The 14979-nt window shown below is 48.5% G+C and overlaps 1 protein-coding gene across 4 annotated transcripts in view; it reads right to left on the bottom strand.

The window, feature by feature from the left end:
- Zmynd8 (zinc finger MYND-type containing 8) overlaps positions 1–14979 on the bottom strand; it is a 110332-nt gene that overhangs the window by 56663 nt on the left and 38690 nt on the right. For all 4 annotated transcript variants that reach the window (XM_051186174.1, XM_051186190.1, XM_051186182.1 and 1 more), the window contains 3 exons: positions 9853–10001; positions 4074–4292; positions 691–804 (listed from right to left, as the gene is read on the bottom strand). In XM_051186174.1, coding sequence (XP_051042131.1) covers positions 691–804; positions 4074–4292; positions 9853–10001 — 482 coding nt within the window. The remainder of the gene's footprint in view (positions 1–690; positions 805–4073; positions 4293–9852; positions 10002–14979) is intronic.

The raw sequence follows: 14979 nt of genomic DNA, 5'->3' as shown, positions 1-14979 counted from the left end.
AAAAAAATTACATTTTAAAACACAATATATTTTGGGAATGAGGATGGTTAGAACTCAATAACAGAGCACTCAGCTTGCATTCACAAGGCCCTGGGTTCAATCCCCATGGCCACAAGAAAAATAAAACAAGGAATTATTATTCTGACATTTTCCTGAAGCCCTGGGAAACCCTGAACACAGCACGCTGGTGCAGGAGAGGCTCTCAGGAGGGCACTGCTGTGAGGGACACACCTGGACACACAAATGTGGCAGCTCACCTCTCCCCACGGCTCAGTCAGAAGATTTAAACCCCACCCCACTTAAGGAAGGACAGCCTCACCCACCTCGGAGAGCTCAATGGTTCATTCTCACTACACTAGGCTGGCTGCACTTTGCTCTCACACAATTTCACAAAGGCATAAGGAGGAGCAGAGTCCCCCAGTCCCCTCCTTGGCCAATGGAGTTTGGACATTGTGAGGTTTGACCTCATGGCTCTTCAGAACCATCCCCAACCCCATCCTACTAGCAACTGTCTCCTGACTAAACTCTTCCGGGACAGAGTATCGTATCTTATGCCTGAAAATACAGGAAAGTCCCAAGCGTATGCCTGTGTGCCTGAAAAGCAAGGCCACCAGGAACACACAGGACATTAAAGGAACAAATAGAAGCCGCCATCGCCATTATGCTCACAGCATCGGGAATCTCTCTTACCCCGGGCTGCTTCATTTTCTGAATGGCAAACTTGAGCAGGTAGGACAGCTGTTCAATGGTCAGCATCGTCATGGCTTTGCTCTGTGTCTCGATGCATTCTGCTACTGTAATCTTCTACAAGTCAAAAACCACACACACACAGGTCCGTTAGGGGGAAAACACACCACTGTCGATGCATCTGTTCTCCTTCTATTCTTGTTAATGCACTCGATTCCCAACTAAATGAGAACAGCTATTAGTTCAAACTACCAGACCAGCACATACTGGGTCCATGGTGGGCAAAGTTGTCAATCGTATATATGGTACAGGAAGTGATCTGGACTGATGTAGACATGATGGTGGCAGATTGCAACCTTTGAATCTTTTTAGTTATTGTTTGGTTGGTTTTTTGTTGTTGTTTTATTTTTCTGTTTTTTGGTTTTTGTTTTTGTTTTTCTTCGAGACAGGGTTTCTCTGTGGCTTGGAGCCTGTCCTGGAACTAGCTCTTATAGACCAGGCTGGTCTTGAACTCACAGAGAATCTACTGCCTCTGCCTACCGAGTGCTGGGACTAAAGGCATGCGCTACCACAGCCCGGCAACCTTTGGATCTTAATAATTAAATTTGGAAAGAAAGACCGCAGAGAGTAGATGGAGGGTACTGCGATACAGAATGTATGCTCAGCAACCATCATCCACATCCTCTGGGGCCCTGAGCTATAGCTGAGCACTAGCAAGGCCTTTCTCAAGGATGCCCCTGGTGCAGGGAGATGGAGCTCCCTGTAGAAGAATTAGGGAAGGGGCTCAGCCAATGAGAAACACGCCTCATTTCCCACACCCAAGGACTTGAAGCCACTGTGGGCATCCTACAAGAGGAACTTCTCCTTTATCCTTTCCTTGTTTAAAGACCATCTCACTGTGTAGACCAGGCTGGCCTCAAACTCACAGAGAACCACCTACCTCAGCCTCCCCGGAGCTGGGATTAAGGTGTGCACCACCATATCCAGGGCTCCCCACACACACTTTTTCTTTTCTTTTCTTTCCCTTTTCTATTCCTTACCTTTTTTCTTCTTTTCCTTCCTCCTCCTTCCCTTTCTCTTTTCTCTTTGGAGAAATAATCTCACTGTGAAGCCCAGGCTGGCCTCACTCCTAATCCTCCTGCCTCAGCCTCCCAAGTGGGCTTTACAAGTGTGTGGCCCCACACCCAAGTCAGAAAGGCCACTTCATAAAGGGCATCCCTATCAAAGGAAAGATCCAGCAAAACAGCTATAAGCAGATCGCTGCAGAAGCCCCATGCCAGACCTCGGGGACTCTGAGGATTATATGACAGCAACAACAAAACTAGCAAATCCTATGACATCAGGGACTCGTCTGGCCTGTCTGTGGAAGGAGAGGTACACATTTTCTCCAATTAATTTGGAAACAGTTTCCATCTGTCACATCTCCGGGGCCTCCCAGTGAACTCCCAGGGTGGCTGGTTGTCAAGAAAGGGCCAAGCAGAATGACTCCAAGACTGACAATGGTACAGAGTACACAGATCAGCCCCATTTTATCTTCTCAGCTGTCTTTCCAATGTACCCCACGGGAAAAGCTGAGGGCCCTGGATCTGAACACATGGCAAGTTCACCTGCTTGCTGGAGTCCCGTTTCTTTGTGACTGCTACATATCCATAGTGGACATGTAGGGAGTCACCTGCCCACCCACCTGTCACGCCCTCCTAGCTCCTTAACACGGACTGGTGAGCACAGCATAGGAGTCGCAGGCAAGCTTTTTCAATAGGGAAATCGGTGAGCAATGCTGACCAAAGGCAAATCAGCTGGAGGACACGGGAAAAATTCTTCCACTTGGCAAAAGTGAAGTCTTAGGGAAATCGTTGACTATCCACACATGATAGCAAAGCCTCTCTCTAGCAGCCATTGTGTGTGCGGCCGAGGAGACAGAGAGGACCCACCATGGTGATGGTGAGACAGCAAGCTTTGCTCCCAAAAGCCTGGCTGACCTACCTCGCTGGCTGTTCCCCACACACGATGGTCACAGGCTCTGGTGTCTCAAACACCGTTCACTATAAGCATCACTTGCAGAAAAGGCAGCCTATCTCAACCACTCTCTATTTGGTGACCCAGACAACGGGGGAGGGATGCACAAGACAGAAGAACACTGCTGAAGGCTCAGGGACCCACAAAACTATGGGGAAGCAAACCCAGCTCTAAACAGAGGAGCGAGCTGCCAGTACAGAGTGTGCAAGTCTGTCTGGAATAACCCCTGGGGAGCCATCAACCAGCTTTGGCTGTGACAGAGGCACAAGACCCCTTCAATGGCATCATCATTTGTTTGGAAGTCTAATTTATTTCGAGTATTTCTTATTTTTCTCCTTTCCCCACCCAAGAGTGGCATCATGGGCGTTTTCCTGTATTGAGTTCCTCCCCCACACACATCTAGGTGACACTTCCCTCTCACACACAGGAAGCATCCTCAAAATCTAATGCAGTGCACGGTGGAAACGCAGAGACGTCCCACATGAGATGATGTGTATGGCTGACGCTTGCTTGCAGCAGTGCAGAGAGCATCAGTGAGCTACGCAGCACAGAGGGGGCTCCAGCAGTCAGCTTCCTGATGGGTCAGCTCAGCTGACGAGAGGCACAGAGTGGGCTACACACAGCCTCGCACGCTCAGCCGCAGCTCTGGACCTGTGACTTCCTCTGTCCAGCTGTCCTCCCCTTCGGATCCTCCTCATATCTCAGTGTGACCTTCCCAGGCCTGGATTCTTAAAGGGGGCACGCCCAGCGCCTCAGCTCCCTCTCCCATCTTCCGTTTCCTTTTTCTCCAATTTTCTTCAACCTATGTATAATAAGTAACTCGTCTCTGGGACTGGGCTTTGTTCCTCTTTTGCCCAAAATAAAAAGCTATCCTCTCTGTCCAATGTGCTGTGGAATTCCTCAGCACTGGAGAAGCGCTTGTCGCATGAAAGAAAGCATGAGGCAGGCGGTCACCATGTGGAACACGTGGAACACACACACACCAGAGCGGTCTTCCCAGTCGGGCGGAACGCAGGAGGGAAGCAGCACAGGATCTTTTCAAAAGGCATCAGCAGCCATTACAGGCCTACCAGGTCCCTGTCCAAGGCACTCACGGCAGAAGCAGCAGAGGTACAGCCGCAGATCTCAAAGCGCTCCCAAGGCTCGTGAAGAAGCAGGGACAGGCAAGGCGACATGTCTTCCCAAGAGCTGCCCCACTGCAGCCAGCGAGGAGACGGTCCCCAGAGGGGGCGGCCAGGGTGGAGCAGGCAGGAGGCAAGACATTTCTCTTTCCCTCTACTGGGTTATTTGAAATTTTTAAAAAATAAAAGGAAGAAAAGAGAAAGGAGAGGAAATGAGGCAGGTAATGAATTCATTCATCGGGAACTAACCTCACATTCAGGACAAAACCAGTCCCCCTCTGGTTCCGATGTCAGTCTCAGACACTTAGCGTGATAAACCCGGGGACAGAGCTCACAGCAAAGGACTTGTCCTTCCCGGTGACAAACCCAGCAGTAGAAGTCATTCCGTCCGTCCTGTGGTACAACATCAACAGGGTCTGTGGTGAGTGGCTGCTTCATATAGTAAAACGGACCATGTCTTAGCTCTGACTGAAATGTAGGCAAGAAAGACAGGTGGGGTTTCAAAACAAATGTGGTTTCTTAGCAGTAATTTGCACAAGTACATCACAAACAACATACCAACATCACACACCTCACAAGCTTACTACACAGCTAGACCACCTCCATTTCCCAACTAAACACAGCAATAGCTAGCTGGGCAGCGGTTGTAAAGCCAGTGTTAAAAGGCCGGACATTAAAGGCTAGCACCTGAGAGTTAGTGACTAGGTCACCCAAGCATACCCAAATGCACAATTTAACTTCCCCATTGACCAGCTGCGTGACCTGGGCCATGTCTCTCTCCGCCTCCTAGCCTCGATTTTCTCATCTGTAAAATGGGGTTGAGAGTCAACATGCTGGTATTAAGTGGTGGCACAGCCACTACTTGCAAAAACTGTGAAGAGCCCAATATGTCTCAGTTCAAATTTACAAAGCCAATGTAAATTTGGCAATTTGCCCTGGTATGCTTTAAATAGCAGGTATTTGGAGGGTAAAACAATTGGATTTGGTTCACACAAAATTATCCCCCATTATTTAAGCATCTCTCCAGAGCAGAAAGTATCTCCAAGAGCAGGGTGTTCGCATCTGCCAGGAAGCCCGGTCACTTAATCCCAGCCAACAGCGGCAGAGAGTGGAAAGGGCAAGCCACCTCATGGGAACCAGACACCATCCTGCAGGACAGCGTCTGGAAACATGTCTCTAGAATGAGCCATTTGAGAACACAGCAAAGCAAACACAGAAAAGCCTTCAGAAGCAGCCCCAAATAGCCAAGTTGTGACTGTCAAACGGCCTAGTAAAAGCTGTGTGACCTTCAGAACCCACCCAGAGACAGGGAAACAGGATAGCCTTCCCAACAAACCCATGGATATTATATAGATATCACATTTACACAACACAAGCTCCCTGCCAGGAAAACATTACTATTTCCTCCAAAAGATCTCACCCTGGCTACATACTGCAAATCCTTATAATATGAACAGGGAAAGCAGACTATGTGTGTGAGACCCTGTCTCAAAAACAAAACCAGGGCTGACAAGATGGCTCAGCAGGTAAAAGCCAGTCTAACAACCAGATTGATGCCTGGAGCCCACGGAAAAGAAGGAGAGAACCCCATCACTCACACACACACACACATACACTCATACATACACATACATTCACACACATATACATACATACACTCATACACGTGTGCGCACACACTTCTTACACATATACTTTGTTTTTTTAATTTTGAGAGAGTGTAATGAACAGTGGTCTCCTATTACATTTTTATGCACACATATGTCTACATTTTTAATACTGACTGAGTATGAAAGCAACTGTTATATTTTGTTAACTAAAAATCTGATTTCTCAGCTTAATGGTGGTGGTGGTGTTGGCACACACCTTTAATCCTGAGTTCAAGGCCAACCTGGTCTGCACAGTGAGTTCCAGGACAGCCAGGGCTACACAGAGAAACTCAAGTCTTGAAAAACAAAAACAAAAACAAAAAAAAAAAAAAAAAGAGAAAAGAAAAGAAGTGCTAGGCCATGGTAGCGCACACCTTTGATCCCAGCACTCAGAAGGCAGAGGTAGGTGGATCTCTGTGAGTTCGAGGCCAGCCTGGTCTACAAAGCTAGTTCCAGGACAGGCTCCAAAACAATACAGAGAAACCCTGGGGGGGGGGGGGGGAACACAACACGTATGTTTTCATTTTTCAACATACAGCAGCAAGCAAGTTCAGGCAACCTTGTAACTTAGCAATACCCCATCTCAATAACAAAAGGGGATCAAACAGGATGGGTAACCTAACATAACACCTGGGTCCACAGGCCCCAATGGGGACATTTCTTTTGTTTCTTTGATGGCTCAGAAGAAGTTTCCCCCAGGACCCATCAGCCAGGTGACTGTGCTTTCTTCAGAGACCCACCCACCCCAGGAACCTCAGTGGCAGCAGAGGACAGTCGCCCTGTCAATCACACATTCCCCTCACAAGCTCCACAAAAACAACCTGATAACAAATGAGGATGTTTTTAGAGGAAAAGCCAGCAATTTCACGTAAAACCAATTCTGATTTCCCTCTCCCATGAGTCTAAAGTATGTAGCCGGCCCTACAGCAAAGCGCACAGGCTGTGCAACAAGGGGATAATTGCAGGTTACAGAGTAAATGTTTTTATTCCCTGGCTCCTGCCCCAGGTCAGCTTAACAAGAAAATGGGAAAGACCTATTCACTCTCTCCAGGGATGTTCTCGTCTAAGCTAAAGCTGACAGATGTTTTCTATTCCGGAGTCTAAGAATAATAAGGGCTAGAGAGATGACTGGTGGCCCTCCTTAGGACCCAGGTTCAGTTCCCAGCACCCACAGTTCCAGGGGATCCCACACCACTTCTGGCCTCCATGGGCACTATACACAAACGAGGCACATACATACATGCAAGCAAAACCCATACAGATAGAATGAAAAAGAATAAATCTTTTAAAGATAGTAAGTAGCAAGGACAAACAGGCCATCAGGACTCAGTTTCCAACACCTACACAGCTCCTCACAACTTCCTACAACTCCAATTCCAAGGAATCTGACCTCTAAGGGCTCTTGCATGCACATGATGGACACAAACTCATGCAAGCAAACACGTAACATAAATTTTGAAAAAAACGGATAAATCTCCTCTGAAAAAGTCAGGCATAGTAGCACACACCTTTAATCCCAGCACTTCAGAGACAGAGGCTGGGGGATCTCTGTGATTGTGAAGCCTACATAATGAGTTCCAAGTCAGCCAGGCCTACATAGTGCAGCTCTATCTCAAAATGAGTATTTGTGATCCCTTTGGTAGTGTGCATGAAAATTGCCCCTTTCTGCAAATGCGTAAGCTAGAAACAACCAAGAAATCAAGGGGCCAGGCTCTCTTCCCTTTGCCTGGTGAGCCTGATCTGCCTGTCAATCAACCTTAGATAGTGCTTACCCAAGCCCTCTTGAAGATCTAACTGAAGCTCCTTCTACAACTACTGCTGCCAAGTCCCCAGAGGCCAGCTCAAGCAGGCCCTGTGTCCCTTCACCCTCACCCCTCTGTTCCCATTCCCTAAATGTCTTCTAAAGCCACGGAGTCCCACCCTCCGTGAAACCCTGAGCAACAGCAGTGCAGAACACTGACACTTCTATGAGGCCGCTGATAAGACAGGTGATACAGAGTTACAAACAATCACAGAGAGGATGGAGCTGAAGCATACTGAACTGGGTGACTTTGGAGAGAGTCATGATTGTTGTTTTTGTTATTTGCTTGTATAAGACTAGGCCTTGATGGGAGATGTCATTCTGTAAATATGTTTCTCTTATTGGTTAATGAATAAAGCACTGTTGGCCAATTGGAAAGCAAGATAGGTGGGACTAGGAGAGGTAGAGGATTCTGGGGAAACAGTTGCAATGTGATCTCAGGAGGAAAGGACGCGAGTCTGGCGTTCTAAAGGATAAGACCATGTAGAAATACATATATTAATAATTATGGATTAATATTTAAGACAGAGCTAGCCAATAAGAAACGCTAGTAACCGACAAACAGTTTCATAATTAATACAGTGCCTCTGTGTGTTATTCTGGGACTGATAAAACACTGGGACCAGGCTGGCAGGAAACTGCTCGTAACAAAATGTCACCCAGCATGCTAGGTAGATAGCTCAGGCTGGCCACTAACTGGCTATGAAGCCTAGGGTGGCCTCTAATTAACCATGGAGTTAAGCAAGCCTTGAACTCTGATACTCCAATCTCAGCTTCCTAAGTACTGGAACGGCAGGTGTGGACAGCTGTCACTTGGCTGAGAAAGCTACCTTGTATAGGAAAGGAAGGGAGGGAGGGAGGGAGGGAGGGAGGGAGGGAGGGAGGGAGGGAGGGAGGGAGGGAGGGAAGGAAGGAAGGAAGGAAGGAAGGAAAGACAACTGCTCTCCTGGCCACACTAACAGAAAGATGGCCTATTCTCAGAGAGCCAAGGACATGCACTTGAGAGCTCACAACTGTGTGGAGGCCAAGGGTGGCATGATGACCTCAGGCGTGACCATTAGGAAAGCCCTCTACTTCCTTAAGACAGCCTCTCACTGGCCTGGAACTCACAAAGTAGGCTAGCCTGGCTGGCCAGTAAGGACACAGTAAGGATCCTCCTGTGTCCACCCCCACCCCATCCCCCCACCTCCCATCCACCCCCCACCCCCATCCGCCCCCCACCCACCCCCCCAGGCCAATGGATTACAAGCAAACACTTTTGGCATTTTTACATAGGCTCCAGGGTTTCTCAGGTCGAGTCCTCATGTTTGCAAGGCAAATTCTTTTACAAACTGGGCCAAGCCGTTGTCCCTCTGTTTCTTTTTGAGTCTTCACTCCTACTACCTATGATAACTCCCAGGTGACAGGGGCACCAGCCACACAAACAAAGCTAACCCCTGTAGTGAGATATCCACCCTGCCTGCACCTGTTGTACTGACCACGCCCATTGGGGGGGTAGGGACAGGTGCGGGTGTGACCTAGGGGGACTAGGAAGGGGGTAGAGGCGGGAGGGAGAGAGAGGGAGGGAGGTTGGGGGGGGCAGGGAGATAGAGGGAAAGGGAGGGAGAGAAAGAGGGCCTTCTTTTCCTCTGTCACCCTGTTCGCATCATTCATTAATGGTGTTCGATGAATGCCCGAAGCAACCCTGTGGACTGGGCAGTACCACAATCCTCATCGGAATGAGAACGGCACACAAAGGGTTAACTTGCTCAAAGCCTCAGAGAGGAGGCTGAGTTGGCCACTGGCTATATAATTTGAGTGGAAATAGATTTATGCTCAGAAACATATACGCCAGGCCTTAGGCATTTAACCACTGCAAGGCCTCTTCTAGTAAAAGAGGCAATCTTGCTTAATTCAACCCTGGCTCCCCAGAGCCCACTCCAGGACTTGGGAAAGCACAGGATGGATGACAATGTCAGCACAGACCTCACAGTCACTGAGGGGACAGACATCCTATCCCAGCCAGTCCGTTCACGGCTTCTCATCGGTTCCTCCGAATACTACCGAGCCTCAACAGAGAATATAAAGCTAGAAGTTTCGTTAGACAAGATCCAAGAAGACAGCTTTTTCCATCTAGCTGACAGAACTAATGGGTTACGGGGAGGGGGGGTGTCTGTGCACCGGCAGAAGGGACAGTGACCCATGACCAAAGCGGGACTCAAAACAGTGTCCCTCCCACACTGACCAACATTTTACAGATGAGAAAATGCCCTCAGCCACGCAGCCCCCTCTGACGGCTGTCTTAGCCCAGAGGGAAGGAAAACACTAAGACCACCAAAAACTAATCCAAGGAAGAACCCCAACCCATTCCAAGAACAATGCCCACCCCAGCCTCAACTCTGGCTTACAGCTCTATCCTCTGACCCCCAAACACATCTGAAACCCCACTGAAAATTTTTTGCCCAGGCCTCTGAGCTGCCCTTTATGTAAATGACAGCTACTGCCAGGTAGCCTGCTACGTTAATGCCAACAACCCCACACCACCGCTGCCTGGCATCCATCCCACTGGTACAGAAGCCACTCCTGGTGGCTCTTTTACCTGCTCCTTATTGCTACTGTTCAATAAGCCGGGTTTCTTTTTCTTTTTAATGGGGCTTGTGGATGAGTCCTGGGGCGAATGGCCGTTGGAGGAATGTGGAGGGCTGGGGAACTTCCGTTTCTGGGCCGTTCGCTCCGTAGAGCCAGGATCTGAAAAAGACATAGAGGACCATATTTGAAAAGCTGTCAAGGAGGCCTGAGTCACTTGGAGAGGGTGTGAAGGTGACCCAGTCACAGTCAATTCTGTCCCCAAACTCCGAGTGACATGTCACTGCTTCCCTCCCAGAATCGACCCGTCTCCTCCATCAGTACAGTCAGTCTTTCTTCTTACATTTATGTAAACAAAGAGGAAGGCCTCAAAACACCTAGGTTTTTTTGGTTTCTCTTTAAAAAAAAAAAAAAAAAAACAGGGCAAGGGCCACAGACCCTGATGGAACCAGCTACGGCTATGAAGCAATCACCTATCTTCACATGGGAAGCTAGCATCTATTTTTAAAAATAAAACTACACCCTTCCCTGACCACAGCCCTGGAACAGCCCTGGAGACAAAGCCATGACCACGGCTTGGATGTGGAAAACCCCCCACAGGCTGTGTATTTCAACACTAGGTACCGGCTGGAGGCACTGTTTGTGGGAGCTGTGGTATATTTAGGAAATGGAGCCTCACTAGAGGACACGGGTGGCCAGGGGTAGACTTCGACATTTTTGAGCTAGGCTCTGCTTCCTGTCAACTCTCTATTTCCTATTTGGGAGATATGTAAATGTGAGGAGCCCAACCGCACACTCCCACCCCATCGATGAAGGAGCCACCTACCAGCAGGCCTCCTAAGACGGCAGACTACATCCCCTCAAGATGGAAGCCAAGATAAACCTTACCTTCCTTAGGTTGCTTGTCTCGTATTTGGTCATAGCAACAAGAAAATAATACATCAAGTTACAAGAAGTAGTCACAAGGCAGAGATGTTGCTCTTACAACTGAGAAACAAGTCTCCATACCATGCCCAACGGCAAAGTCAAGATGCGCAGCAAGACACATCCATTGAGCTAGGATGAGACCCTCCCACACGCACATTCTCATGCCTCACCCACCTCCAAAGGCACTGACACAAATAACACTCACTGATTCCCACCTTAAGAACCACCCACTCCAGTTCTACCCACCCACGTCTTTTCATCACATCCACCCATTATCCACCTCAGACTTGATGGTGGGCTCCTTAGCCTGGGGACAAGGGTGCACTCGGAGGGACTGAAGCCAGAGATGCTGAAGGGGGCACTGAGAGCACCAGCCGATGCTCTGCCTCAACTTTGCCTTTTACTGCTATGACCAGACACAAATTCAGAGACCACGAACAGAAGTGGCTTAATGCATGGCAGCCAAACAACAGAATATTCTCTGGCCATAAAGAATGTTTAGTGCAGGCCAGGTGTTGGTGGCACACATCTTTGACTCCCAGCACTTGGGAGGCAGAGGCAAGCGGATCTCTGTGGGTTCGAGGCCAGTCTGGTCTACAGAGCGAGTTCCAAGATAGGCTCCAAAGCTACACAGAGAAACCCTGTCTCGAAAAACTAAAACCAAAAAAAGGAAAAAAGTATGTTTAGTGCAGAACGAAGAGATGTCTCAGCAGTAAAGAGCCCTGGCTGATCTTCCAGAGGACCTGGGTTCAATTGCCAGCACACACATGGTTACTTACAACCTTCTGTTAATCCATCACCAGGTGATGCCACCTTCTGGCCTCTGCAGGAACTGCACACACATGGTGCACAGACACACACTTGTAGGAAAAACCCGTACACATTTTATAAAAGAATACTGAACATTGCCAGGAGGCAGAGGCAGACAGATCTCCATGAGTTTGAGGCCAGCCTGGTTGACAAACTCTGTCTCAAATTTAAGTGTGGCAGTTACGGGGGTGGGAAATTGGGTAAAGTGCTTGCCATGCAAGCTTGAGAAACCAGGTAAAGTTGGACATGGTTGCCTGAATCTAATCCCAGCACTTCTTTAGCAAGATGTGAGGCAGACAGGAGGATCCTCAGAGGCTCATGGGTCAGCCGCTAGCCTGGCGTATACTGTGGCAAACAAAAGATTATCTCTGACAAGGTGGAAGGAGAAAGCTGAGGCTGTCCTCGTGCCACAACATATGCAACACACACACACACACACACACACACACACACATACACACACCATGGTTAAGAAAGACAGGCATAGTCATCGGCCTTCGGAATCCCAACACTCTGGATTGCTGGGTCCTGGCTGCTGGATCCCAGGCCAGTCTAGGTAATGGAGTGCCACACAATCCCAACCCCTCCCCCACTGAAAGACTGATGAGGCAGGGCTGAGGGTGCCATTTAGTGGCAGAGTACTTGCCCAGCAGGCACAAGTCTCCAGGCCCAACACCAGGAACAACATCACTTTTGCCATAGAAGGAATGATGTATGACAATCTCCAGCCTGGGTCCAGTTACAAAACAACACATCTAGTGCCAGCAGGAGATTCACACATCCCTCTCCGAAAGGATGCAAAACACATTACTCCAGCCACTTACAGAAGCCCAGCCACTTGGGGGGATGGGGGAGGACAGAGGGTGCCTGAGGGGGAGGGCACGTGGGAAGGGATTATTTTTCAACCGTATACCCTAGTGTACTGTATTCATCATGTACCCAGATGACTTTGTCAAAGTAAGGGAAATGAAAGGGATTTAGAAGGCTCAATTTCACAGGAAAAGCAGCAGGTGCAGGCAAAAGGCAATAATGAGGAAAAGAGAGAGGCATTCCAGATAGAAGTCACAGATGGATAAAGTGGGGGGCCGGGATGCTGAGGGGCTCAGGAAGGAGTTTGGGGTTTGTTCTACATGGATCTAATAGACCCCATTAACTCCTCTCAAGTGTCAAGAGTCTATCACTTAATGCAGGTGATAAATGTAGGTGACCAGGGGACTCACAAGAATGTGTCTCAAAAGAAATGATACTCTGGCCAGTCCAAACCAGAACCTGACCAGACAAAGGTTACACTTACAAAATCTCGGCTAGTAGTTAGGTTGAGAGGAGATTCAACAAAGGGAGACACGTCCTAGTGTGTCTCCGGGTTTCTTAACTGGCTATGGAAACACCTCACACCTCACCCTTCAGTAAAACTCAATCCCTGAAGGAGCTCCAAGGGCTGTGACAACAAAAAACAGCCCACCAGAAGGGTGTAGGGCACCATGGACCAGAGCAGTGCAGCCTCAGGGACTATGCATCAGCTCAGACCAGCTCTAGTCTAGAATCCACCCCTCCAGAATCCCCCAGTGTGGGCAATGGTTCTTATGACCAGCATCACCTTAAAATATGTAAAAAATATGCGAATCACGGGGCCTGGCCTGGAATCCACAGAACCGCGGGCCCTTAGAGGAAAGGGCTGGGAATCCTGGGTTTGAGAGGCTTCAGGATGCATGCATGACTGAGGTGGGGTGGGGAGGTCAGCCCCACACACATATATGAAACCCCCTAGGGGCTGCTATGGGACTCCACAATTAGACGGAAAGGACCCCAAGCCTCTTTGCCTCTCAGGGCCTCGTCTGCCATATGGGAAAGAGGGAAATGGTAGCCAGGGGTCCTTGGATGGCTTCGTGTGAAGTCTCAAGAAACAGGAAGTACAGGACACCACTCTATATGCAAACAGTTTCCTGGATATGGGGGGATGGGGGTGAGCCTTCACCTTTGTAGAGATGTTCTAAAAAAAACAGAGTTGTGTTTAGATAGAGGCACTTGCTGAGGAACATGGAAACCAGCTCTCAGGGCCGTTCTCTGGGTTCTGGCTCCCACACACGTGAACAAGAAGAGTCCCTGGAAAGAAACCCTGTCTGCAGAGACAGACGACTGACAAGAACCAGTGATGTGGAGAGTTGGAATGATGCAAGTCCACAGACTGACCGTCTTATCCTGGGCTAGTTCTAGCCATTTCACCACTCCTTGCCCAGCTCTCTGTCAAAAGTGACATTCTGTGACTGACAGACAGATAAAAACCTTTTACAATCTATTAATGTGGCAAACCACTAGCTTCCACCAACCCAAAAGCAATGAATCTGAGGCCTATAGGAAAGCTTCCTCCATCTCTCTGCAGCTGACTCTTTAATGTTCCCACCAACATATTCAACTTGCCTCGATTTTATGACTTTGTCCTGTAAAACTATAAGGAAAAAAAAGTCCTGAAACTGCTCCTACGTCAGACCATGGAATTTGGGGAAACCAAAATCATTCCCGGGCTGTGTAAATGTACACATGGGAAATGGGGGAGGTGCAAGGCAAGAGAACTGTAAACATCTTTCTTTGAACTTTAAAATATTTTCAAGGGAAGGGGGGAGAATCACTGGAAAGTAGCATACTTGTAAGCTATGCCTGACAAGGAGTTTTGTCCCAGCCTACTAGGAAACAAAACTGAATCCCACCCACTTGGTGAGACTATGGGTCTGCCTCACGGTTGCCCAGGTCTCAGTACTCCAAACCTTGTCTCAGCAAAACATAAAAACTTCAATTCAAGATGGATGGGCATGGTGGTGCACACCTCTAATCTCAACACTCAAAGACAGTGGCACTCGGGTCTCTGTGAGTTCAAGGCCAGCCTGGTCTACACAGCGACTTCCATTCCATTCAGAGCTACATAGTTAGAAACTGTCTCTGGCAAAAGAACAAGTCTCAATTCTATTTGCTGTTACAAATACTAGGATTTGTGGACACTCAGCAGCTGTATCTAAGAGCTAACCCTTCAGCTGCTCTCTAAGACAATCAGCAAGAAAAACCAGGAGATGCCACAGAATACCAAATGGCAGGCCAGCCCTAGGGCTTAACCACCCCCCTGCTCCATAGGGAACCAGGCATCCGGTGACTGTACAGAGATGGAAAGCAACCCAGCTGCTGTCATGATAATGACAACACAAGGAGCTCTTCCAAAAAGCTGAGTCAGATTTTTACTTCTCTAATGACTTGATTCTGATGAGACTATGTTGCTAAGCATATCTCATCCATAAATTTGGAGTGATAATACCCTGCCATTGCTGGCTGTCTCCCTAAGAAATGGTTCACCTTGCATCCAAGATTTTTCCCCTCCCCCTTCTCTAGATTAGAAGGATTCTATTAACCTGGCCCT

Source organism: Phodopus roborovskii, unplaced genomic scaffold, assembly GCF_943737965.1.
Source record: "Phodopus roborovskii unplaced genomic scaffold, PHOROB, whole genome shotgun sequence".
Classification (NCBI taxonomy): Eukaryota; Metazoa; Chordata; class Mammalia; order Rodentia; family Cricetidae; genus Phodopus; species Phodopus roborovskii.
Note: the sequence above shows the minus strand (reverse complement) of the source record. Positions and strands in the feature narration are given on the sequence as shown.